Source organism: Poecilia formosa, unplaced genomic scaffold, assembly GCF_000485575.1.
Source record: "Poecilia formosa unplaced genomic scaffold, Poecilia_formosa-5.1.2 Scaffold285, whole genome shotgun sequence".
NCBI lineage: Eukaryota > Metazoa > Chordata > Actinopteri > Cyprinodontiformes > Poeciliidae > Poecilia > Poecilia formosa.
In genome coordinates this window covers 83,671-107,911 of record NW_006800224.1, presented here as the reverse complement: position 1 = coordinate 107,911, position 24,241 = coordinate 83,671, and the positions used below count along the sequence as shown (strand labels likewise).

General features: G+C 39.1%; 2 protein-coding genes across 4 annotated transcripts in view; both read left to right on the top strand.

Moving 5' to 3' along the window:
• Positions 1-4,181: 4,181 nt before the first annotated feature.
• Positions 4,182-9,124, top strand: pkia (cAMP-dependent protein kinase inhibitor alpha). Of its 2 annotated transcripts, none has more exons than XM_016681565.1 (3): positions 4,182-4,498; positions 5,635-5,852; positions 6,691-9,124. In XM_016681565.1, the coding sequence occupies exons 2-3, from the start codon at positions 5,690-5,692 to the stop codon at positions 6,762-6,764; spliced, it is 237 nt and encodes a 78-aa protein (XP_016537051.1). In that variant the 5' UTR covers positions 4,182-4,498; positions 5,635-5,689; the 3' UTR covers positions 6,765-9,124. The 2 variants fall into 2 exon arrangements, with proteins under 2 accessions (XP_016537051.1, XP_007571733.1); XM_007571671.2 differs by having other exon boundaries at positions 4,184-4,498; positions 5,662-5,852.
• A 248-nt stretch (positions 9,125-9,372) lies between these two features.
• The window catches only part of lyn (LYN proto-oncogene, Src family tyrosine kinase), a 19,182-nt gene continuing 4,313 nt past the window's right edge, over positions 9,373-24,241 (top strand). Inside the window, exons 1-9 of one of the 2 annotated variants that reach the window (XM_007571670.2) lie at positions 9,373-10,060; positions 19,444-19,591; positions 19,938-19,980; positions 20,627-20,732; positions 21,407-21,505; positions 21,637-21,740; positions 21,834-21,983; positions 22,659-22,811; positions 24,019-24,201. In XM_007571670.2, the coding sequence (XP_007571732.1) occupies positions 19,466-19,591; positions 19,938-19,980; positions 20,627-20,732; positions 21,407-21,505; positions 21,637-21,740; positions 21,834-21,983; positions 22,659-22,811; positions 24,019-24,201 (964 nt within the window). In that variant the 5' untranslated portion in view covers positions 9,373-10,060; positions 19,444-19,465. Of the gene's footprint in view, positions 10,061-12,048; positions 12,376-19,443; positions 19,592-19,937; positions 19,981-20,626; positions 20,733-21,406; positions 21,506-21,636; positions 21,741-21,833; positions 21,984-22,658; positions 22,812-24,018; positions 24,202-24,241 lie in introns of those variants that run through there. The other variant, XM_007571669.2, reaches the window with a different exon arrangement.

The following is a 24,241-nucleotide window of genomic DNA, read 5'->3' as shown; positions in this document are numbered from 1 at the left end:
AAAAAAAAAAAAAAAGGAGGGAAACACCCACACCGTTTGGGTTTTTCTTGATACCAACATCAACACAATAAATAACTATTTCCTGCAAGTGTCAGGATTTTGGGTTGTTTTATAGTTTTGATAAATCATTGTCTTACTCTTGTTTTGATTTAGATCCTCTTTGCCTCTGTTTTACCTTAGGTCAGTCCATTCTTACTTATTTTATATTATATCTACTCTTTATCATTTATTTATCGTCATGTTTCTCTCTCTCTCTCTCTCTCTGGAGAGATTACCGGAGAAACCTCCTGCTGGTTTCTCCAGTAATCCTCATGTACCCTATCCCCCGTTCGTTCCCACTCTCGCTTGTTGATTGTAAATCATGTATTCTGATATTTTTAAAGTAAATTATTCACCTTCACTTGCCTCCTTTGCCTGTTCTACATTGTGGACTGGGTCCATCATCGTCTCTATCGCACATTATTGGAGCTTGTTAACGTGGAATGAAGTTTAGCTACAACAAGTTCCGTTCCCGACTGGTCTCACCTTTAGCATATCTCACGCAAATCTCACTCTGCCTCCAAAACAGAGGAGAGGGAACTCCTGTTTCTGTGCTGAAGTGGCTGGGAACAACATAATAAGTGCAGACACACATGCCAAATTGGGACAAAGCCTCTAACACGGCGGGGATGGACAACAAAAGGAGGCTGTGAAAAGTTTGTAATCTAGCTGAACGGAGTAAATCAGAGGATACGCAGATCCTCTTCATCTTGTCCAAATCTGGCTCTTTCTATATCCGTTCCCGTCTCTTTCTGTCTGCTCTGCTCTCTCTGTTCCCCTTTGTCAAGCAGCTCATTGTTCAGTCAGCTGAAAGCTATTTTCAAATGCCACACAGCCAACTGCATCAATGGCAAGCTAAATCTTGAACGCGCTTGTGCTCATACGCACCGTTTGCTTCATTGAGCAAGAAATGACTGTGGATGTTCCGATTAACCACACACATCTCCTCCAAAATGTCACATTGTGATGCCTCAGAAAGTAGCAATTTTAACACAAACCAAACTACCAAACATAAAGAGGATGCATGTACGCTGAAACAATGCTCATGTATTTGAATGTACGTACTCCTCTTTATGTGTCGTCTCACCCTTTTCCTAGCAATGCTTGGGCCTTTGCTGCTTTAATGACCCGACGTCTCAGTGGGTGACATTAAAGTTTCATCTGACCTCGTCTGAAAAATGAATTCCCTTAAGCAAGTCTGTTGTCTGCTCCAGTGAAGCTGTTTATTGTCCATCAGGAAGGCATCATGACTCTGGAAAGACGCTGCCTGAAGGTTTCATGAAGTCTGCGCTTAATCAGAACTCGTGCATGCTCCGCTGAAATATCTACATACACTATATTAAAACCCCCACAGCACAACTCCATTGTTCTCACTGTCTGACATTATAAACTTTTCCTGTTTCAAGTCAGTGAGGATTACCCAAGTAAATTATTTCTATTAAATGTCTGAATCATAAAAGATTATGATTAGGGAATTAGGGAATTTTGCATTGCTTTCTTTTCATACAGGAAAACTGCTGTGATTTGAGCCATTTGGGAAAGCCCAGATTATGTTTCCATGTACTTTGTAAGACACAACTGGGTTCATTAATAACATTATTTTTCTTACATGGTGGCCGACCTGTGGAGGTATTTTAAGGCAAGACTTCTGACACGCTCCTTCACAGTGTGGCATCATGGGAAATCAAAGCAAATCAGCCAAGACGCCACAAAGAGAATCGTGGATATTTACAAGTATTGCTCATTTTAGGATACAACTTCGTGCCAACTTTATCTGCTCTATTAGACGCAAATATGAACATCGTGAAAACATTAAAGACCAGACAAAAGCAGAAGACCTTGGAATCTGGTTGAACCTGGTACGAGTTTTATTTGTCCTGCTAAAACGGTCTGAAAGGCCTGACTACAGTTCAGAAATATAAATTGTCAATTGAGCTTTTGTTTTTTTTGTTTTTGAAGTGGGCTTTAATATGCATCTCCATTTATGCAAGTAAACAAGTTCATGTTGCAGTCAGAAATTAGCAAAAATAATCCTGAATTCATGACTATGTCCTGAACCTTCAGACTGCATCCAGTCAGATTAGAGGTTGTCAAATCGTGACAAGGATAAGAGTAGATAAAGAAGAACTGTTGCCAGCAGACATGAAACAGGAAGCAAGATGCATGCAGGTTGAAAGAATCAAATTCCTCACAATATTATTTCACTGTTTTCTTCTAAATCCTGATGCAGCAACACCAGCACCAATGGAGTTGACTGGTGTTAGAACTGACAACCCTGATTGGCTAATGAGGGTCTGGAAGACATTTTATGTTGTTTTTGATCCATGAAAAAACAAACAAACACAAATGCTCGTCTTTGCTTAAATGGCAATTAAAGTTGAGCAAAGCGTTGCTCGTTCAAGTTGCAGGGACACATTGGGACACAATGCTCCTCACACGGTGGGGCTGGGTGTTGACAGTAAGTTTGCATAATCCCAACGTTTACCCCTCCTACTTTAGGGTTTAGGGAGGATTTTCTATAATTAATTACGCTTTTTTACGAGAACAGACCCCATAATCCGCTGAAACTGCCTTGCATACATTGTGGCTTTTGCAGTAATAGACTAGCAGGATCAAGAACTGAAGCTGTGCTATTCTAACGGACAGCAGCACCATCCTGTGGCTACAGAGAATAATAATTAACATTCTCTGTAGGTCTGGATTAAGACCTAAAATCAGAAGTTCACACTCTTTTGTAACAATAAGGGTAAAAGTCTTTATTTCACTCATCTTTATTTTTTTACTTATTTGCTTTTTCATTCTTGTACCTGTAGAATTTTTGCAGAATCTTGTCTCTATCTTATAACTCTCCCTTATAGCTTAGAACTATGTTTTTGTGACGAGTTTCCAGCTAAAACAAAGAAACTATTCTTCTTCCAGGATAAACACGCTTCACCATTAAATACAACTTCAGTTAAAAACTAAGGAAATAAATATCTATACTACTCAAAATGTTCCCCTTTTTTTAACCAGCCTGAAAACAAAGTTATTTTTAAAGTCGTACTAATTAGATTAAACACAACAAACTCCCACACATTCATTTAATGAATGTACATATAAAGCTACAGCATATTCTGTAGTATTCTGCTCTCTGTTGCATTCAGGTGTAATGTTTGAATCACCTTTTTATTTGTGTTTTTTTTACTACCACACTAGTTGATCTATTATTATCATCATAAGCACATCTATATTTATACAATGGTATGAGAAAAAAACATTTACATTTGAATATACTCAGTACATAGAAGTACCTGGCATTATTAATTAAATGCAGCAATTAATTGATCATCAGCAGGTGTGAGTGAGTCAAGAAATCTAAAAATAAGCTTTATAGAGCTGCAATTGTCAAAATAGAGAAAGGCTGGAAGACATCAGAAGCATGGCCATGAATCAGGACAATAATCATAAAAACAGCAGCAAATCTACATATTAAAAGGAAAACATACCCCTTGCTAAAATGGCCAGTCAAAACTTTGACTTTGTTTCATTTGGTTTATGTGGCCCCCAATTATCATGAAATGTCATCTTTAGACCCTTTACAAGACAAATAGGACCAATTCAGATGCATTTCTGAAAATCAATTTAAAGAAAATTGAATTAGTTACAATATTTAATTTTAAGCATTTTAAATTAAATTGTATAAAAATATAATAATTGCATCAATCATATTCAGGCAAATACGATCCAATAATTTCAACTTATTTAATTACATGCAATCCAATTCAACTGTGATTATTACGCACAAAGTCAAATTCACTTAGTTCCAGCGATGTGGAAAACCGCCTAATCATCAGTCCTTACAATAATTACGGTATATACCTCGTTGGCAGCTCTGGCCATATTTATCACCAGTTTTCCTTATCAATTATAGTGTAATTTTCCTAAATTAACCGATTTACAGTATCTTGGAAGCACTAGAACGCACCTATGTTCCTTCACTATACTCAATATGAAACGCATTGATTGGCCTAATTGCTTTTTTGTTTAGTTTTTTCAACAATGACGCTGAACGCACCGTGAGCCTCAGTGCTGCTCTCCGCTCTCTCCTCTCATCCTTTTGTGTGCTGTGTCCAATCAGCGCGCAGACGCGGCTTGCTGCCCGCTAATTGGCTGGAAAGGAGGAAGATGCAGCGTCCAGAGAGGATACACTGAGGACTTTTTTTTAAAGCGTCCTATTGATGTGATTCTGGTCTGAAATGCCGTGACTGCTCGCGATTTTTAGTGTGTACAGTGCTGGGATTATTACCCCCACCCCACGGGGTGTTTGGTAACCTTTGCTTCAATTCCAGCTTTGGCTGCGTTTTGTTTGTTTATCTGGATCGTTTGATGTGATGTCGGCCTCTCGCGCTCCGTTTCCTGAAATCACGTCCGACAAAATGTAGCTCCGGGTTGTTTGCTGTGGTGGCTTTGTCTGTAAAAGGTAAGACACGTTTTAAGCAGGCCTTGAACACTCTAAAAATCTCCTCCTTCTAGATTTTAGTGGGAATTTATTGGCGACCTCCCACAAATATGGCCACTTCCGTCTGTGCAGTTAATTTGAATTTGAGGATTTACCCTTGCTATGTGTTTATGATTCACATTTCACATCATCTCACTTTTGTCGTTTTTAATATGTTTCATGCGGACTGTCTGCCATAGAACAACAGGCAAGAGGAAAGAAAAACAATGTTAAAATAAAATAGATAACATTAAAAATAACTAATAATAATAATAATAATAATAATAATAATAAATCTGTTTCTAATTTCATGCAAGTCTTTAGGGGCATGTGTCTCCCAGCTTTGCATGTTGAGTTAAAATTGTGTCTGAAAATAGCAATTTTCAAGTCCTTCTAACACATTTGTTGGATGTTTCAGTCTCCAAGAACCTCCAGGAGTCTTGCAGGTTTTCCTCCAGGATTTCCATCCACACTAACCAGTCTCCCTGTTCATGCACTGCAAAAACACCAAACCTTGAATATTCCCTATTCTACTGGTAAATGTGTTTCCTTTATAACATCCAATTTCTAAGAACATATTCCTTCATGTTTCCTGTGACTGATGCCAAGCGAGTGGTTGTTGTCACCGTAGCTTACCAGCAGAGCGCACCTACAAAATAAGAGCAGTTCCCCCCCAAAACAGTTGGTGGCAGCAGTGACAAATTTCTAAACAGCATATATTTATAAATATAGGGGACTATTTATTCGCTTCAAGAAAATATTTCTGTATTTAGTGAATTGAAAAATAAATTTGTTTTGGTCCAAAGTGGCTCTGTTGTTGGCCACCCCTAGGTGGACATTTTCTAGATGGTTTTTATTTAGGGGTATCAGAGAAAAAGGGCCGCATAATACAGTAAAGGCGTGTCACAACTTTCAGATTTTTAGTGATTCAAATTTTGAAAATATTGTAATTTTTCCTCTCACTCTTCAATTCTAAGTTAACTTATGGTGGCCCAGAAACACACGATTCATTTTGGAAGCATAATAATTTCAGAAAACAAAAACCTGGAATAAGTTCACAGGAAGTTACACGACAACAAATTCCTGCTTTTTTACTGCTGAGTAAAACACTGTTGAAGATCCAGGCGGCCTTCTCGTTGTTCCAGGTGTTGCTGTCCGAACAATGCGTGAAAGATGTCTGACGTTGAGAGCACGTATGCGGACTTCATCGCCTCTGGCAGGACGGGCCGCCGGAACGCCCTGCACGACATCCTGCAGAGTCCCACCGATCCTGACGGGCGAGAGCTGCCCCTTACCCTGTCTCTGTCCCAGCTGCACATCAACGCTGGAGGAGGAGGTAAATTAATCCACTATGCCTCTGTGTCAGTCTAGATTAAACAGACAGACAATGATGTGTAATGGCGCAGTTTTACGCAAAAAAAAAAAAAATCTGAGGTTTACATTTTGTTGTAATGTTTTTCCCTTCATCAAAAACAAAAAAATAAAATCCTCGGAGTGTTGCTTTGAATGTAATCTCCCGTGGCAACCATTGTTTCCGCCTCGCAGAGAGCCCCAGATCCCACGACTTTCTCACTCAGCTCCTTCAGACTAGCCGTCGGCAATTACCAAACACCTGGTGGAGCTGTGGCAGCAGCTGAGCTCATTTTACGAGCTACGACTCAGCGCAACGCTGGTAAAAAAGTTGTTAAGATTTGATGACTTCCTAAAGATGGAGTTTCAGAAAGAGCAAGAGTTTCTTAAAGAGACAGAAGCCCAATTTCAAGATGTTTTTTAAGTTGTATTTGACATATGTACCATTTTTTTAAACAACTGCTGGTGACATACTGACCTGATTGTGCTATATAATGGAAGACACATAATACTGGCCCTTTAAAATTGAGTTGATTTTAATTCAGTATGTTTAAAAAAAATTTGACAGACTTTTGATAAAAGAAAAAAATTCATGCTTTTAAGAAAATTTTAAGTGTATCAATTAATCATTGTCCGATGGATGAACTCAGTCAACTTTAGAGGACTTCATTGATCAATAACTTGCATTCCTATGGGATGTCAAGGCCTACATCGCACAAACGTGTCATTAACCGAGTCCAGTGGCTTTTCCAAATGGAGGAAGAAAACATAGGAGGCGTAGTTTGCTTGGTCCAGAGTGTGAACGTTCTTCACTTCTTCCGCAGACGAAGAAGACGCCGAGGACAGCCACAGCTCCTCTGCCTCAGCCCAGCGAGACGCAGCGCAGAGGAACAGCTAAGCTCCCACGTCCCCGCTCCACCAGACGGCGCGCCGCGGGACGGATTAAAGTCTCCGTCACAGTGGACCTGTTCGCTCGAAACAGTCCGGCGGCTGGAGGCTAGGACCATCGCCGCGGATACGCCTTCAAGCAGAGCCTTCGCCCCTGCTGAGGCGTCGAGATGCGATCGCTCGGTGCATCTTGCGAAGTGGAACGACTGATGCTTTTCAGAGTCGGGAGTACACAAGTGGTAGTTTTTTTTGTTTTTTTTTTCTTTTCAAACAAATTTAGCTTTCAGTCTTTGTGGTTCAACACACACACAGGCTGAAGGACTGAAAGGAGGGAGAAAATGGTGCTCTGTAATAGTCCGAGCAGTTTGTAGGACCACTGAGACATGCTGGTATAATGGGTCACAGTGGGAGTAGCATGATTGTAGAAGCAGTGGTGCCGATAGAGGCTGTATATTGCCAGTTAATGGTTTGTGCTTCCTTTGAGCCGACGCTAAAGCAGAGAGACATGGACTCAGCTGCAGCCGAACTGAAACACGGAGCTTTGGAAGTTCGATTCATGCCGAATTGTTTCCGCAGAGAACGAGATGTTCCAGAAGAAGAGTGACGTGACGCGTCCTTTAAAATGCGTATCTTTATTTTTTACACGTTTACAGTAATAATGCAAGTATTATCACAGCCTTACATGAGTAGTTTGTCAGGTTCGGAAATGCGTTTATTCAGTTTTGCGCTGCGTTAGAGAAGAAGAAAAGTCAAATTTTAGAGAAGAATCAAGCTCATCGGTTCACAAAAGCATCAAAACCCCACTGCTTTCACATTTGCTTGAAGATAATATATCTGGATACAGGTGTCGGGTCAAGGGTCAGTCTCATTTAATAAAAAAAAGAGGAAAAAAATAATAATACAATAATAAAAAAATATTTTTTCACTATTTATCCTATCAACCAAAAAAAAAGCTTTCTTTTTTTTTCTTTTTTGCAAAAATACTCCTAGTCACAAATACACTTTCAACTTCTGAAAAACGAATAAGGCCGCTGCTCCTGTGTTACTGAATACAAATGAGACTCAGGGAAGTCATTTTGTGTGCTAAAAACATCGTGATGCATAAAAAGGGCTAATCTGTGACCTTTTAGGTGTTGACGGAAAGTTAATTATGCAACTATCTGTGATTGTGGCTTCACTTTTCAATACATGTTAATTTGGTTAAAGCACTTATTGATATTCTTAGTTCACAAAACTAAAAACAGCTTATTAAAAGAGACAGAATGCCACTGTGGGGTGTAGATTGTGCTTCAGATCATACATGGATTATTAGAGAATTGTTTTTGTTAATGTATACCACACTTGGATTCAATGTAACCCATTAAATCAGTGGGGTCAGCTCTTCTTTTAGACTTCAATACCTGCCGACTTCCGTTTCAACTCAAGGAGTCGCCACCTTCTGGCAGTAAGGAAGAATGCACTTTCAGGCCCGTCTGTAGTACTGCCTTGTTAAATTAGAAACGTTACCACTGTGTCTTCTTTGCGTGTTTTTGTTGTTGTTGTTTTCTCTACTGATTTGCACAACAAAAGTTACACATACCCAAACAGCAGCTATAAAAAGAAACACTTCCTTATTCCGAAAAGGTAATAAAACACAATGTGATTTTTCTTCTGACCTTTGAGATGCAATTCACTTTATTTTTCAGGGTGAGTCACATTTACAGCCAGATTGTCTTTCCTGGTAGGACACTGTCCATGCATTTTGACTGGCCTATAGTGTCTTTCCTTTCTTCCCCCCACTGATAGTTTCTGTCCACTTGTTTCCTGGTCCAAAGAGCAACACGTTTAATTTTTATTATTTTAGAGGACAGGTGCAGATCACCTCAGCTGCAGTGGTGTCTCTCTTTTCTTCTTCTTCTTCTTCCTCTCAGCGGTAAGCGCGGTGGCCAAAAACCGACAAACTACTCCTAAATGTAAATATGCAACAGTCAGCAGATCTTCCAGGAACACTAACTCGTGTGTGTTTGTGCGAATGTTTGGCTGAATAGCATTCCTGCTTATTTGTATAAAAATGTGATACAAGCTCATTATTTGTATAAATCCATCTGCATGTGTCCTTCCACCCCCACACGCACCACAGCCCCCCCCTTCACTACAGCTTCAACTCTGACTCCTATACCACGACGATACTGTAGAGAGTAAACATACTGTAGCTCTCATGTTGTTTGATTTGTGAGTCATTTCTAATTCTGCTCGTCATAATTCCACATGTAGAATATTTGCATGGTTTCCTCTTTCTTTCAGACTCTCTGTAAGTATATTTTCTATTTCCTATGTTAAACAAAGTTTAATAAATGATCAATAAAAGAAAAGAGGAGTCTGGGGGAGAAAGTTACTTGTGTTGTTGCAGTTCCACAGCTCGACCAGCAGGGAGCGTGGAGGCAGAATTGAGAATAAAGACACAGTTCCTTTGAAAAGTTTTTATTTTCACATTGCGCCATGCTACACTGATAGATTTCAATGTATTTATTTGGGAGTTTGACACACAGATTGGTGCATTGTTATGAAGTAGAAGGAAAAGATTCATGGGTCTTTTTTTATTTTTACAAATGAAAATCTGAATGGTGCAGTGTGAAAAAAAACAAAAGCCTCAACACAGTGACTCTTGAGGACTGGAGTTACACACCGCTATCAATCCGTTTTCCCCGTTTGACTGTGATCCGCTTCTCTGTTTAACCTAAAGAAAGGCATGATGCTGCCACCACCGTGTGTCCGCCCTGAGCGGGTGTCAAGTTTGATTTCTGCATCTTGCAAAACTTTTAGTCCATCATATGAAGCTCAAACAGAACATAATAAAGTTTTTCTTTGTACTAAAACATGGAAAAGTTTAAAAGGGGGATTGAATACTTTAGCAAGGCATTGAGGAGAATTATTTGGAGGTTTTAAAAAGGTCCCATTTAACACGAGGTGTTTGGCAAATGGGATCTGTTGCTGCAGATTCTATGAGAAATGCAGCGTGTGTGTGTGTGTGTGTGTGTCAGTTGCTGATTATGCAAATAATCATTAGACAATTGTACCAGGAAGTTTGGGTAAGATAGAAAAATCCCCAAGCAGCTACTCTGAGTTCCTCATTCTGCCGTAGCTGTCCACGACGGCCATGTGACCCTCTTGTCATGCCGTGTGTGTGTGTCAGTGTGTGTCAGCGCTCGAATGAATAGGACGAAGGGCAATTCTGAGGAATAGAAAAAAAAGAAGAAAAAAAAAAGTTAAGGAACTTCTACAGACTGGAAAACAACGCGGTCGCTTTACTTCACCAGGGATACGGAGGTAAGACACCGCTGGGGGTCAAATGTGTTTAAAATCAGTTTGTTGAATTGAAATTTTTTGCATTAAATAGTTGGATTGTTAGATAAAGTAATGTGTTAATAGATGCCAAGTTTGCAAAAACGACCAGCCTTTTTCTTAAGAGTTTCTGAATGAAACCTTAAGTTGTTCATCTCGAAGACGCCTGCATGTCGTCCCGTCTTTCCCTGCCTTTCTCATGGGAGCGCTGCTAAAAGCAGGTTGTGCGTTGGTCACGGTGTGGCACACGGGAGAGCGAGCGCAGGCTCCACATCTCGACTCTCCGGTTTCCGGCTGTTTACCGCCTGTCATGTTAAAAATACAGCAGAGGCACTGAACCAGCAGCATGAAAAACACACACACACACACACACACACCAGACCCAGCTGCATGTCTCCATTCGATTTTGCCCACTGCGGTTTTGGTTTCTGAGCTTCCTTTTAATCTTTGTGGCGCTCCTCTGAACATTTGCCCCCCTTGTTCTCTTGTTTAAACATCGGTAATCAGCCAAACTGAGCTCTGCAAACTTCCATGTGGATATTTTAATGACATCAGTGGACACAAGTTCAGCTCGAGGAAGAACAATGATTCTTTTGAGGTAGTCAAGAATAATAATAATATTTAAAAAAAGAACTTGTTCGATTTTAAGTTTTGCACAAATATTTGTAGATCTGAAGGAAAGATCTGGAAATGTTAGACGCCTTGAAGATGGACTCATCAGTCACTTGTCGCCGTCACCGGGTCAAAGATTTACCAGATCAGGTGTTTGAGTTCATTGCTACACTGTAAAAGTGAAACTTAAGTTCATTTAAATGTTAGTTGTTTTGTTTTTTTAAATCACAAAAATTTAATTTGTAAGTTTAACACTGTTTTCAATATACTTGATTTTTTTTTTTTTTTTAGTTTAAGTGAATAAAAACTAGTTTGGTATTTTAACCTGTCAAGTTCAGCGCGATCAAATATTTGCAGGTATTTGGTGACTGAAAACAGCCGAATGTGCTCTGATAAACTAATTCATCAAAGTCTAACAGGTTTCTTAAAAATGACCTTAATTAGAAAGATGAACGTTTAAAACCTAGATTTGATCTAGATTTGCTTCCTGTTTAGAACAGGAACAATGAGACGGACGCACCTTTTATTTTGGTGCTTGTAAATGTAATCAATCACATAAATGATGACCTTCGCCCAATATTGCTCATAAATATGAGTTAAACATGGGGTGGGGGGGGGGGAAACAACAACTTTTTTTTGTCTTGGAAAAAATATCCAAGCCAACGTAACCCTTTGGTCTCTGGTGTCACACATTAAAGAAACTTTTGTACAGTTTTCTTTCTTGATGTGGCATCCCAAGATTATCAGTGATCATCACTTCTAAAATACTCTAGATGCACCCCTGGAAGGGTTTCTGTGAATTCGGCTTCAACTGCAGGGTGAACAAAAATCGACTAACGTGACATTGGTTCAGAAGGTGCAACGTTTTTAACGTTAATGATTGATAAGGCATGTAAAGACACGCTTCTTTGTGCTAAACTACAGATAAAGAAAGTGATTTATGGCAATTTACAAGGACAACTGAGAAGCATATTTGAAGAATATTAAAGACAAGAACTACACCAAAGTAGTAATGTCAACATTTAAACATCAGGCTAACTGCATTGTTTTCTAACCAGGATCAAATTGGAGTGTATTAAACTGACTTTGAATCAGGGATGAACCGATTGCGTCGACTGTGGGTTTCTGTCCCATAACATATTTTTTAAAAAGCCTGACCAATACTGATTTTTTTTTTTAAATAACTAACGCTGTCATGTGTTAAAAGGTCACACCTGAAATGTTTCAAACTTATCTCGTTGAAAAAACTTGAACAATATCCGTGAAACAACACAAAGTTGATTCAACTGCATGCGAAATAGAGCTTTCAGATCTGGATGAAAAGTCTACACTCGAGGTCCAAATTGCTAAATTAACATTTTAAAAATTAAAACCTGCACAGCAGGTGAGGCTACAGAGACGACTGAGCCTCTTGCCAAAAATAAAGTGCACAGCAGTCGCGGTTGCTTCAATGAAAATCACAATGTTTGAGGTCAACTGAGGACAAACTAGACCAACAACTTGAGTTTTAGGCTTCTTTGCCCGAGACAAAATGTCCAAATGCAGCAGCTTTGCGGCCACAGCATGTATAGATGTGACGTGGTGGTCGGCGGTTTCAGTCAAACCACACTCACAGCGCAGCGCAAGGGGACAGTGGCTGATTCTTTGCAGACACAGAAGAGATCAGTGGATCAGAGCGAAGTCACATTGTAAGTATGTCACCTCAAATTAAGGAAATAATAGGGATTGATTGATTGGGGCACTCCAATTTTAAACCTCTATAATGTGTTTGAATTGACCATCTACTGTAAGATGCTGTGGACTGCATAACGATTAACTGATTGTATTTTTGAGAAGGGAGGAATGGAAAGTTTTCTTGCAACACGTTGGACAGTAACATCAGACCCATCAAATTATTAATGACATTGGAATGCTGACTGCTGTCCTCTAATATCGTATGTTGAAGCAGGAGTATAGTGTGTAACTGACATACTTATGATGAGCATAATCTGAGTCAGTGGGGAAAATATAGATGTTGAGTGCAAGAGGCACAGAAAGGAAACCTTGAGGCACCCCATGTTTGATTTTATTTTTTGTTGTGGGAATTTATAGTTGCTGGATGACAGAAAGTCTGCCAAGTAAAACCTGAACCAGTTATTAATCACTGTGTTAGTAACTGAGATCCAATGGCACCAAGACAGACTGAAAACAATGTAGTGGTGTGGACAGAAACGCAGCTGTAAGCACTGGAAATATACATACTGCTGAATATTTTTGATCAAATCTGAGTGAATTTGTTCAATCATTGCCATAAAAAACAATTATTACACTTGACCGATGAAGCACCGTTGTTTTTGTCTTTTTTTTTTACTCCAACCTCCTTCTGTATGTACAAGAAATGTACAAAATGTTACTTTATGTGATTTTCAAAGTGTTTATATTTTGCTGCCGCTTGCACCAGAACATTTCAAGCATAACCTTTGCTTAGATGCAACATTCAACGACGCTAAATTGGCTCCAGACTTACGGCTGTCGTCAGGTTCGCTTTGTTAGGCCGGTAGACATGACAACGTTTTAATTGCAGAGGGAAAAACAAAACCAAACAACAAACAAAACATAAAGAGCAAGGATGAATGAATCACACAAGAAGAACAACAAGTGCAACAATAATCATATTTCTACATTATGGTAAATGGACTTATTTCATGTTGCGCTTTCGTAGTCATAGCAACTCAAAGCGATTTGCACTAGAACCACATTCGGCCATCTGCACTAACCAACACACACACGCACACACACACGCACACACAGGCCTTCACTTACCAAAGAACATTGACATGCGGCAGAGAGAAGCTGGAATCAAACCCACGGCTTTGGGACTGCTCTACGGATATACAAACTCACCAACTGCTTTGTGGAAGTAAAGCCGATCATAAATATTTTTATATTGCCACGTCTCATTTCATACTTTAACAAGTTAAAAAGCACTGTCTAATATTTCTAATTTTACATTGGATGTATCTGAATGTTCATCTATTTCTGGTCGTCGTTGCACACAATCATTGTAAACTTCCATTCTCCAACGACTCTACTGACTGTAGTCCTGTTTTAGAGCACCACCACCGTACTTTCTGCTATAAGGTTTTCATAAAGGTTTTTCCATGTATGTTAATATTTTATTATTTTTATTCATTTTAAAATTTGTGAGATATCTGAAGTTTTATGGCTTTTTCTTGAGGATAAAAATGGACCGCAAACCTATGCAGAAAATGCAAAAGCAAAGCAGGTCAATCATGGGCTTTCCATCGCTTTCATCCCTTCTAAGATAAAAAAAAAAAAAAGGTCACTTCCGTAAGAAAGTTACTGTTTATTATCCCGTGGATTATCAAGGGGTGATTAAGTCATATCTGACACTTTTTGTGTGTGTTGGTAGTCTGAATGGTTTAAAGGGCCGTTTTCATGTGCAGCTCCATCTCAACCTTACAGACATAAACATGCAGTGAATAAATCAGTTTTCAATCACTTGTTTTTGGCATTAAAGAGTTGGCACGTTTTCACTCAGGCTCTTTAAATGTACGTATATAGAGCGGCTTTAGATGGAAATCGTAAGGTCCCCTTCGGAAGAGCCACTTTTGCTCAAAGCGCTCCGTCCGTGAGAGGATCTGCAGTTTGGAACTCACTTCCTGTTGACTTAAAGTCCGTAACCAGTTTTAGTACATAAAAAAAATAAATAAAATAAAATAAAAAACACTCTGGTTATGTCAAAAACAGAACTGTATCAATTTTTGATGTTTTATGTTTCACTCTTTGTTTGTATATGTTGTTAACATTATATTGTGCTATTTTAAATGATTATCACTTCAGTTTTTGAGGTGCTGTTTAAAAGCCCATGAAGGGACAAGTGCTGAGAATTGTAACGCACCTTGACGCAAATATGGGATGCTGCTCAGTTTGTCTGTCGATGCGTGTCTGTCTCTATCAAACTATATATATATATATATATATATATTATATATATATATATATATATATATATATATATTCAATTTTAAATTGACATTTTTGACTGTATATAAAATAGACCAGGGTGTATTTGCTAAATTATTGCGAGGTAACGCAAGGGAAATTCCCTGCCCAGACCCCCATGTCCACTAGGGGGTTCCTGACCCGAAGTGCTCATCTGCCGCCGTTAATGACAGGAAAAATGTTTAAATATTCCAGCCAGTCTTGTGCCAATACGTTTCTGATGGCATGATTTTTATTTTTTATTTTTTTCCCCCTGAGGATCTTTTATCCAGATATTAGTGGGCGGGGGGTGTAAATATATACATGAGTGGGTTGGATGTTCATCCAATGTCAAAAAAAACAACAACAACAACCTCAGAAATAAAAAAATTAACATGACCTTTATGTGGACAGTGGATAGGACGTGTATGTAAAACTCCTAACAGAGCTGCATTGATGATTCCTTTTGGCCGTTGATACGTTTCCTTCTTTGTTTTTTTTCCCAAACCGGTCTCCTGGACTCTGAAGAGCATCCATTGACCTAGATGACCTGTTTTGTTTTTCTGGATAGGAGCAGAAATTGTTTACCTGCTCCCATTTTGAAAAAAATATCATTACTATTAAGATTATCACCTATATTTTTTCTAACTTCCGCTTTCATTATGCATATATTTTTTTTTATTTTGCCCCCTGGAAGTGTTGGGCTTTTTTTTTTTTTTCCATCTTGCCGTTTGATATACTCTGTTAATTCATCAAGACTTCACAGATTTTTGCAGTAATGTCACTTCTCTCCACTGAAGGATCTTTGCCTCGATTTAAGATTCACTCAGTCGTCGGCATGCTTATCTTGTTTCCTTATGGCCACAGGGTATTTGCTGGTGTAAATAACTCTTTCTGCATCATGATAATCCATCATAATAACCTGCGCAAAAATAGAAATATTGCTGCTGCAAGTGGTGGCATGTTCCTTCCTTCTCACTCTGGTGACAGAATGTGTAATCCTGACATTCACCAATTCCAGGTGAATGTTAGAATCAGTAGTGTCTAAATATATACCTCTTCTCTATAGCACAAGAAGCCAGTTAGTTGTGGTATCTGCTGAAAGTGTGCTCCATGATAGATAGTCAGAACAGGAAACTTTTTTTTTTTGTTTAGTTTTTTTAATGCTCGTGGTTTGGTTTTGAGGTTGCCTGTACCTTTGTGTCCACGCTGGTGTAACTATAGCGATGGATCTGGCAGGTTGCGGCCTGGACGCCGATTAGCAGAAATAGTCCGATCAGAAGCCACATTGATGAAACGAGGGCAGTGAATCTTTTATTGCTCTGAAATGATTGCAGCGGCAAAGTCCAGACAAAAATAGGAATATTTTTTGTGTTTGGGTTCCCCCTATTTGACTCAAGTGTTGACCTTTAAATTAAACTAATGAATCGTCGTTTTTCTCTTGGCCGATCTCAGGTAGGTTTACTGAGCAGCATCTGATTTGCACTACACAAGTACAGCTGATTGAAGCTGAACAGAATGATAGTTTGATTTGACTTGCAATTCATCTGAAAAGATCCGATCCAAAGCGAACACTTTTGGGTTGGATTTTCACCGAAAGATTTAGACTGATCCCTCATAAATTCTGACTTATCCGATTTCCACTCGCAGAGTTTATTTCGAGTCAGAGTTCGACTCGGTTGCATTCTTGTAAAGGTTGCAAACTCCTGCTTGTAATTTTCTTTTATTGGCTTTCAATTTGACCTAAAATTGGCAGCGATTTCACTTACAGCTAAACCTGTTTGCTGAAACCCAACAGAACACAAGTAGATTTAATGTAACAGGTGGAAACAGAAACACAGACAAAGTCATGCGACGTCACCAAATATCCTGCATGTGAGACAATAGAATCCGTCTTGATGAAATAGCCGTTGGTGAACCACACTAAACAAAGAGAGGAAAAGCACATTTTATCAACACCAAATTATGTTTTATAAAACACATCTACATCTTAACACAGATGTGTTTTGCATTTGCACATCTGCATTTTACTGCAGACCATGCCTGGTACACAACGCAGAACTTCGGCAGAAATTTAAAGTGTCGCAAGTTCCTCTCTACTTTTTGCTCCTACTATTTATATTCTGTTTTACAACTTCTGTCGTGCAGTCAGATTCGAGGAATTGACAACTGCAATTGATTTTGGCTGCGTGCATCCAGGGCGATGACCTCCGCACGCCGACTCAGAATGCCTCGAGTTAGCATCGATTCTCTTGAGGGGATTTATTTGAAGTAACTAAGAGACCAAATCGCTATAAGAATTAGGCAAAGAGAGGAACGGTTGTCGAGCCCTGTACGCTCACAACCTTGCTAAAATGCCAGATGTTTTGTTCACATAAGATTATTAGAAATAATTCCAGAACTTTCTTTTTCCACCTTTAATGTGTACATCCTGTAGAAATCAGTTGCGAAATAAATAAAATAGCAAAGGGAAAATGCAAAAAAAAAAAAAAAAACCAGCAAAGTTGTAACAACCTGGTTAAATAAGTTATATAACCATTTAACTGTTCCACCTTTAGTTTATAAAGTATTAAAAAGAACGGTCTTCTTTAGTGGGAGTCAGTCAGCAGGTCATATCATGACTTGTTTATTATTGCCGTTAGTTAAAATGCAAAGTGGTGGGAAACGTCTCGGTAGTTTGAATTTTCCTTCTCGTGGCCCACAAGGACAAACACGTCAAACTGGTTTCAAGAGCGGCTCTTAATATTCCAGCATCGAGTTATTTATCGGAGCATCCTGCTCTCCGCGCTTTGCTCGTGTGCCAAACAGGAATACAAGCAAAAAAGTAAAAACGAAATTTACAAATCATAATGATTTTACGGTGAAGCTCTGTTCTGCGTCCCAGTTTAAGCTTCTGATCGGTGTTCTTGCTTTTACGTGTGCAGTGCAGGTATAAAACTTTCCAGGGGAATACTTGCGACGGTAATTCAAATGCCTGCCACATTTGTTTCTTTCTGCTTCGTTTGCGTCGCGTATTACGTCAATAATTTGGTGTTATTATGCATCGTCGATCTATTTTAGTGTGCAGGGTTTCATCCTGCATCAGCACAGAAAGTGCAGTGATGCGTAATATTATTGCTGCCATTTCTGACCAGGCAGTCAGATTCTTTTTATTCATTTGTTTTTGTGAAGATTAGTTCATCAAAATCCACCAATCCAAACATCTGAACAACCGTACTGAATTCTGCACAACTTTCTGTTGACCTTTTTGTTTTGTTTGTTTGTTCATTTGTTTTACATGGATGCTGTATAATTTCATTTGAGTTTTTCTTCCCCCCCATTTTCCATTTGACTAAAGCAGAAGTTCACAACCTTTACTCTCCATCTAAATAAAACCCGCTGAGTGACACAAATATTACATGACTTTATAATTTTCAGAAACGCATATCGAAAGAAATATGTTGTAGTCGGGTAAAAAAAAAAAAAGCCATTTTATTTTAGTTTATAGGTTCTAAAAAGAAGAAAAATACTTTATCCAAGAGAGAAATAATACAATTTCTTCATTGGGATGTTGACATTTCCAATTTTACTATATTATTATTACTATATTATTTCCAGTATTACTGACTATTTTGGTGTCGTTCTATTGTAAAAAAAAAAATTGTTACCGGAAAACAAATGAAAAACTGTTAAAATATGCATTTGTTGTTATATCTTTATTTAAAATCTTTAGTTTGTTCTTTCACATTTTTAGCCAAAATTATTAAGATCCATAACGGGAGATTCAAAGAGACACTTATGGTTGTTAAACAAATCAGGAGACGTGTCCAGCGAAGTGATGTAAAGAGAGAAAAAAGCCTGTCTCTGTAAAATAAACTGAATCTTTTCAAAGATTATCACAGAAACGGTCACCACGAAGCAGAAGGTAGATGTCGTAAATATTTCCATTTTGCACAAAATTATTAATCTTAATCACGAAGGCAGTTTCGATGTGAAAGTCAGTCTGTGATTTATATAGTTTCCGCATGTAGAGGTAATAAAAGTCTTTATGACCTTTATGGCCGAGTTCAGGGAAGTCAGAAAATGCAGCGCGGCAATCTCAGTGATAATGACAAGCAGAAAGAAAACGAGTAACCGTGAAAAACAACTAATAAAACTTTCAGAACAATTAATTAGAAGGTGGCAAAACAAGAATTGTAAAAGTAAAAGTGGGTTGCGCAAAGGTCAATGCTTTCGGGCATCTGGAGTAAAAAATAAGCCCCGACTGTTTACATCATGTTCTGCTGAGGATTTTATCTTCTCATCAGCTCTGACCAGCTTCCTGCATAACACTCACACCGCCAATGTGCTACTGTTGCAATAGCTTGATGTTTTCCTGAAGAGCACGACTCTCTCATAGTTCTGTGGACTTGAGCTGTGGGTCTCTGCAGCTCCTCCAGAGTTTCCAGTTCGGATCGAAATCGTAACTTTTTCTTTTCACAACCTCTAATGCATTCCAAAAATCTGAAATATGGCCCTGAATGAGAATCTCTACCCCCTTTTACATTTTTTATTTTATTTTTTTACCCTCACGAAAAATAGGAACAAATTGAAACAAAACATCTGGCTGCTTCACAACTGGTATTAGCAGCTTCAGGCTCCATCTGACACAAAAATCGCATCAGAAATATTTGGACTTGCAAAGAAGCGAAAACAAAAAAAAACAAAAACAAAAAACGCAGGTGCCCGTTTTGTTTGAGCAGCCGTTCATTTTAACAGACTGTGCCGCTCTTCCCTTTTCTCTCTTCCCCCAGCCTCTCGACCCCAGCAGGCGGGATGGGCTGTCTGAAGTCCACGCTGAGCGGCGGCCTGGCGAGCGGTGTGGAGAGCAAAATCAGACAGCAGGCCCAAAAACCGGAGCCGGCACACTACGTCAGAGACCCCACCTTCAACACCAACAGGGTGAGTAGAAAGGAAGCTGAGCCCAGGAGGAATCCGTTTGCAGCTCTGAACCCGAACAGATGTGACACAAACGTGTCTTAAACGTTTAAAAAATAAATAAGTAAATTAAAAGCATGAACGCTCGCAGAAACGGTTCAATCTCTGTTCTAAACTAAGAAGGTTTCCACCGTTTCGCAATAAGATGACTAAATTGTTCCCCAAGTGGTCAGAAGTTCCCGTTGTCCAATGACGACGATTATGGTCTGGAAATGCGAAATGAACACATTCTGAATGTGTGCAAAAGCTGTTTTAAATCAACTAAAATGAAAATACAATTCAAAATCTGATGTTGTGCTTTTCTTTACAGAATAACTCCCTGCTACCAGGTCAAAGGTTCCAGCAAATGGAAGGTATCCTTTTTTTTTGTTGTCTTTTTTCCCTCTTGCATTTACTTTCCACATCTGGTGAAAGTGTTCCTATGTTACCTGGAGTAAAGTAAGCGGACGGCTAAAAGCGACTTAACGAGGAAAACAAAACAAACAACATAACCATAATAGCATTAAAAAGTCAGCATTTTTCACTGATATCACAACAAACAGTTAACGCTTGGAAATTTTCACTCTGTACCACAATCACCTTTCCATTTGATTTGTTTTCTAATTTAGTCCTGTCATGCAAGATGAAATTACAGAAAAAGAAACGTTTTTCTCAAGTTCCTTTATTCCGGTTTAACAATCTAAACATTTTAAGAGGCCGGCCTCGCAGACGTGGAGGATCAGAATATCAGCAGAAACATGCAAAGAGCTGGTCAGAAATCTTGATCGCTGTAATTCCATCAAATATATTTCCATTGACTATTGAGAGAGAAGATCTAAATAGTTGCCATTCATTTATTCAAATGCAAAAAAAAAAAAAAAAGGTTATTTCTTCATAATCAACACTTCTAATGTTTCGATCCTGTTCAAACTTGCTTTACAACCACTGTGTGTTACTGAGGGACTCTTTATATTTCGTTGGTGTTTAAAAATGTCAACCTTCGTGTTTTTTCTGCTTTAGAGAAAGAGTCAACTTTAAAAGTGGTGATTGGTCTTTATCCTTACGAGGCGTTGCATCAAGACGATTTAGGATTCAAGAAAGGAGAGAAGATGAAAATCCTGGAAGAGTAAGTGGGCTGATTTCTAACTCGGACTCATGCAGCTCATCAAACCGTGTCTTGGTATTTCTACATTCTGTCAGGAGCGATAAAAGTCAGAGTGACCTCGAGGTCCAAGTCCTTCTGTCTTTAGAAGGAATCTTTGTTGAGCAGTTCTGCAAATTAGCCTTTGACCAGACGGCCTGTAGACGGGACAACGGTCACTCTTAACTCTAATGTAGTTTAATCTCCTGTTCCTGCACAAATACATCTAGATAAATAACAGTATCTTTCACAGTTAAGTCAGAATCTTCAGCATGGAAATAAAGTTTCTCCTACACTCCAAATTCTTGACTGTGAGGTGAACTGGTTTGACTAAAATGCCTTTATGTGAGATTGTGCAGAAATTGCATCTCGCTGGAGATTGGCGTCACTTCAATCTCCAGGAAATGGATAGATGCTGGATTTGACACAAATCACGTGATTTGTGTCAATTAGTCCAGTGATTATATTGTGAACGGCGCCTGAGAGCATCCGCAAAATAATAGGAAACTTTTTTTACTGCTTTGGGTGCAGGGGAAAAAGACAAACCTCTTCCAGACTGTGTAAGCTGGGTTGAACTGAATAATTATTTTTGGCGTAATATAGTCAGAAAATGTGTTTTGGCATAAATGTAAGGAAATGTTTTCCCTGTTTGTTTTCAGACACGGTGATTGGTGGAAAGCAAAATCTCTAACGTCCAACAAAGAAGGATTCATCCCATCCAATTACGTTGCCCAAGTCGATACCATGGAAACGGAAGAGTGAGTATGATGTTGGATGAAAGTTTTAACTTTGCCTTATCAACAACGTTACTGCGTTAATGCATCTCACTGTAAAAAAATAAAATAACATAAAATAAAATAAAATAAAAATCACTCTGAAATCATTGCAGGTGGTTTTTCAAAGACATCACAAGGAAGGATGCAGAGAGGCAGCTGTTGGCTCCCGCAAACAAACCAGGCTCTTATCTTATCAGGGAAAGCGAAACATCCAAAGGTATTAAACAATTTTCCCACAAAATTCCTTCACAATTCAGCATCTGGGGTTCAGAGTGAGACTTGTTCCCTTCCCTCTCTCCTCCCCACACAGGGAATTTCTCCTTGTCAATCAGAGACGTCGATGGCCAGGGCATGGATTCGGTGAAACATTATAAAATCAGGAAGTTGGACAACGGCGGCTTCTACGTCTCTCCCAAAATTTCCTTCCCGGACATCAGCAGCATGCTCAAACATTACCACAGTGAGTATGGATCGGGAACAGAAGGGGAAAAAGCTTGAAATCACAGCTGAGAGTGAGGTCACGGCATGTTGACTCAGACTTGCCGGTTCCCACTGTAGGATTAGAAAATACTGGAAAAGTTTGGGAATTTTTTTTTTTAGAGTGACGGTCAGAAGGGAACATACAGTAACCAACATTTTGAAATGTTGCTTGGATTGTAATCCTCTTTGTGACAACCAAGAGCAAATTTATTGGTAAATATTGCTCCTCAGTTATTTATTATTACAATACGATTTCATATTTAATGCTCCCTTATTTGTTGCCATTTCTAGATTAAACTGCAGGGATGCTTTTGTGCTAATTTGGGTGCGTCTCAGTTTGAAAAGAGGAAATTACAACATATGACACATTCAAAAGCAAAAAAAAAATTGCTAGCTAATATGTGCTGAAAATGTATTTTCCCCTTTCCAGATTTCTCAGGATATTGCTTCCTTGTCTTTGTTTCCCAGAAAATAAATTACTTTCCAAGTAGACAAACTTATTTTACTTTCAGTTTTTATGCTTTCCACGACTAATGAGTCTTTAGCTTCCGCTGTGTAGCGCTTCATGAATAGAGTGAGGTGTTAAGGTTAAATTTACACTTAATCATCACAAGAAAACACCAAAAAATATAAGAAGTGCCTTTGTGCCTCTCAGCCAGGTCGGACGGTCTGTGCCGCAAACTGGAGCGTCCGTGCGTGAAACCCAAAGCCCAGCGGCCGTGGGACAAAGACGCCTGGGAGATTTCCAAAGACTCGATAAAGTTCGTGAAGAAACTGGGAGCGGGACAGTTTGGAGAAGTGTGGATGGGTAAGAAAGGAGCAAAGCATTTAAATTAATCAGATCTATTCATTTCTCAAGAACCTTTTTTTTTTTTTATTAAACCAAGAAGGTGTTCTTGGTTTAACTGAATCTCAAACTCCAGTCCTGGAAAGGGTTTTTGCTGTGCAGTAGGCAAAGTAAGTGGTTTAGATTCTGTGGCCGACTGCAATCTTGACGCCTCAGAGCACTTCCTATTGTGACGGCTGTGTGTCTAAATAAGCCTGAGAACTAAATAGCTCATCATTGCAGGACATTTTATGCCGTGCCTTTAAATAGACTTCTGCTTTGTGTCGGAGAAACATTTCACTAAAGTCTCTCTGCAAAAGGTTTCAGAGTCCAAAATCTCTTATATTACAGATCTTAACTTGAAAAAGACAAATGCCTATGAATTTCACGACTCGACACTGATGGATGTCATTACACCTGGATCATTTGATGACCTACAGAAATGAGTCTATCCTGGTATATGTGCTTTGGAGGTCAACTTGTTATCATAGAGGGGGGAAAAAACTCAAAGACTTATTTGCATTGGAAGTTGAGAGACTATTAAAGTTTATTGTTTGAAAAATCTGCAGTATGATCTAAACTTTCAGAGTCCGGATTATGAGCAAACCTTTCTGTTTTCCTTGTGAAAGTTGTGCAACCACAACAGATGTGATAATCATAATACAGTTTGACTTTAATACATTTCTATTCAGACTTGACTTGTAGATTTGAGACACATTTCATTAAGTTCCCTGATATTTCTGCAGATAACCGGTGACTAACAATTGCAAATTTTTAAGAGAATAACTTGAACCTCAGTTGGATTTTGTTAGTCGAGCTGACTGCAGCTCGGCTGTAGCTCAACATGGCCGACCTACAGGTTACAGTAGGGGTTGGATTACCTACTGAACATGAGATCAACTTGCTACAGAAATGTCTTCATCTAAAAATCCTTTTGTTCTGTTTGTTATAACAGAAAACGAAGCATACTGCACACTTCACCTTCATTCTAAGTTGAAGTTTTCACCTGTCGCTCAATATGCAGTGTACCGTACTGAATGTGGAAGACGTTTGCCTTATCCAGTTCGTTAAAGTGTTTGTTTGGCACATTAAAAACACAACAAAAACAAATAAACTAAGTCTCATTTCAACAGATCTCTAACAGTATACTTTATTCCCCGTTTCTTGTTTTCACGCTGTGCGGCGTCAGCTTACTACAACAACGCAACCAAAGTGGCCGTGAAGACCTTGAAGCCCGGCACCATGACCGCCGAGGCGTTCATGGAAGAAGCCAACGTGATGAAGACGCTGCACCACGACAGACTGGTGCGGCTCTACGCCGTCGTCACCAAGACCGAGCCCATCTACATCATCACCGAATTCATGGCAAACGGTACCGAGCCACGCTTTGTTGTTTTGCCGTCCACGGAGGT

Coding starts and splice junctions, on each gene's coding strand:
- pkia (XM_016681565.1), top strand. CDS start 5,690: ATGTCTGACGTTGAGAGCACGTATGCGGACTTCATCGCCTCTGGCAGG. Junction 5,853..6,690: donor CATCAACGCTGGAGGAGGAG/GTAAATTAATCC, acceptor CTTCTTCCGCAG/ACGAAGAAGACGCCGAGGAC.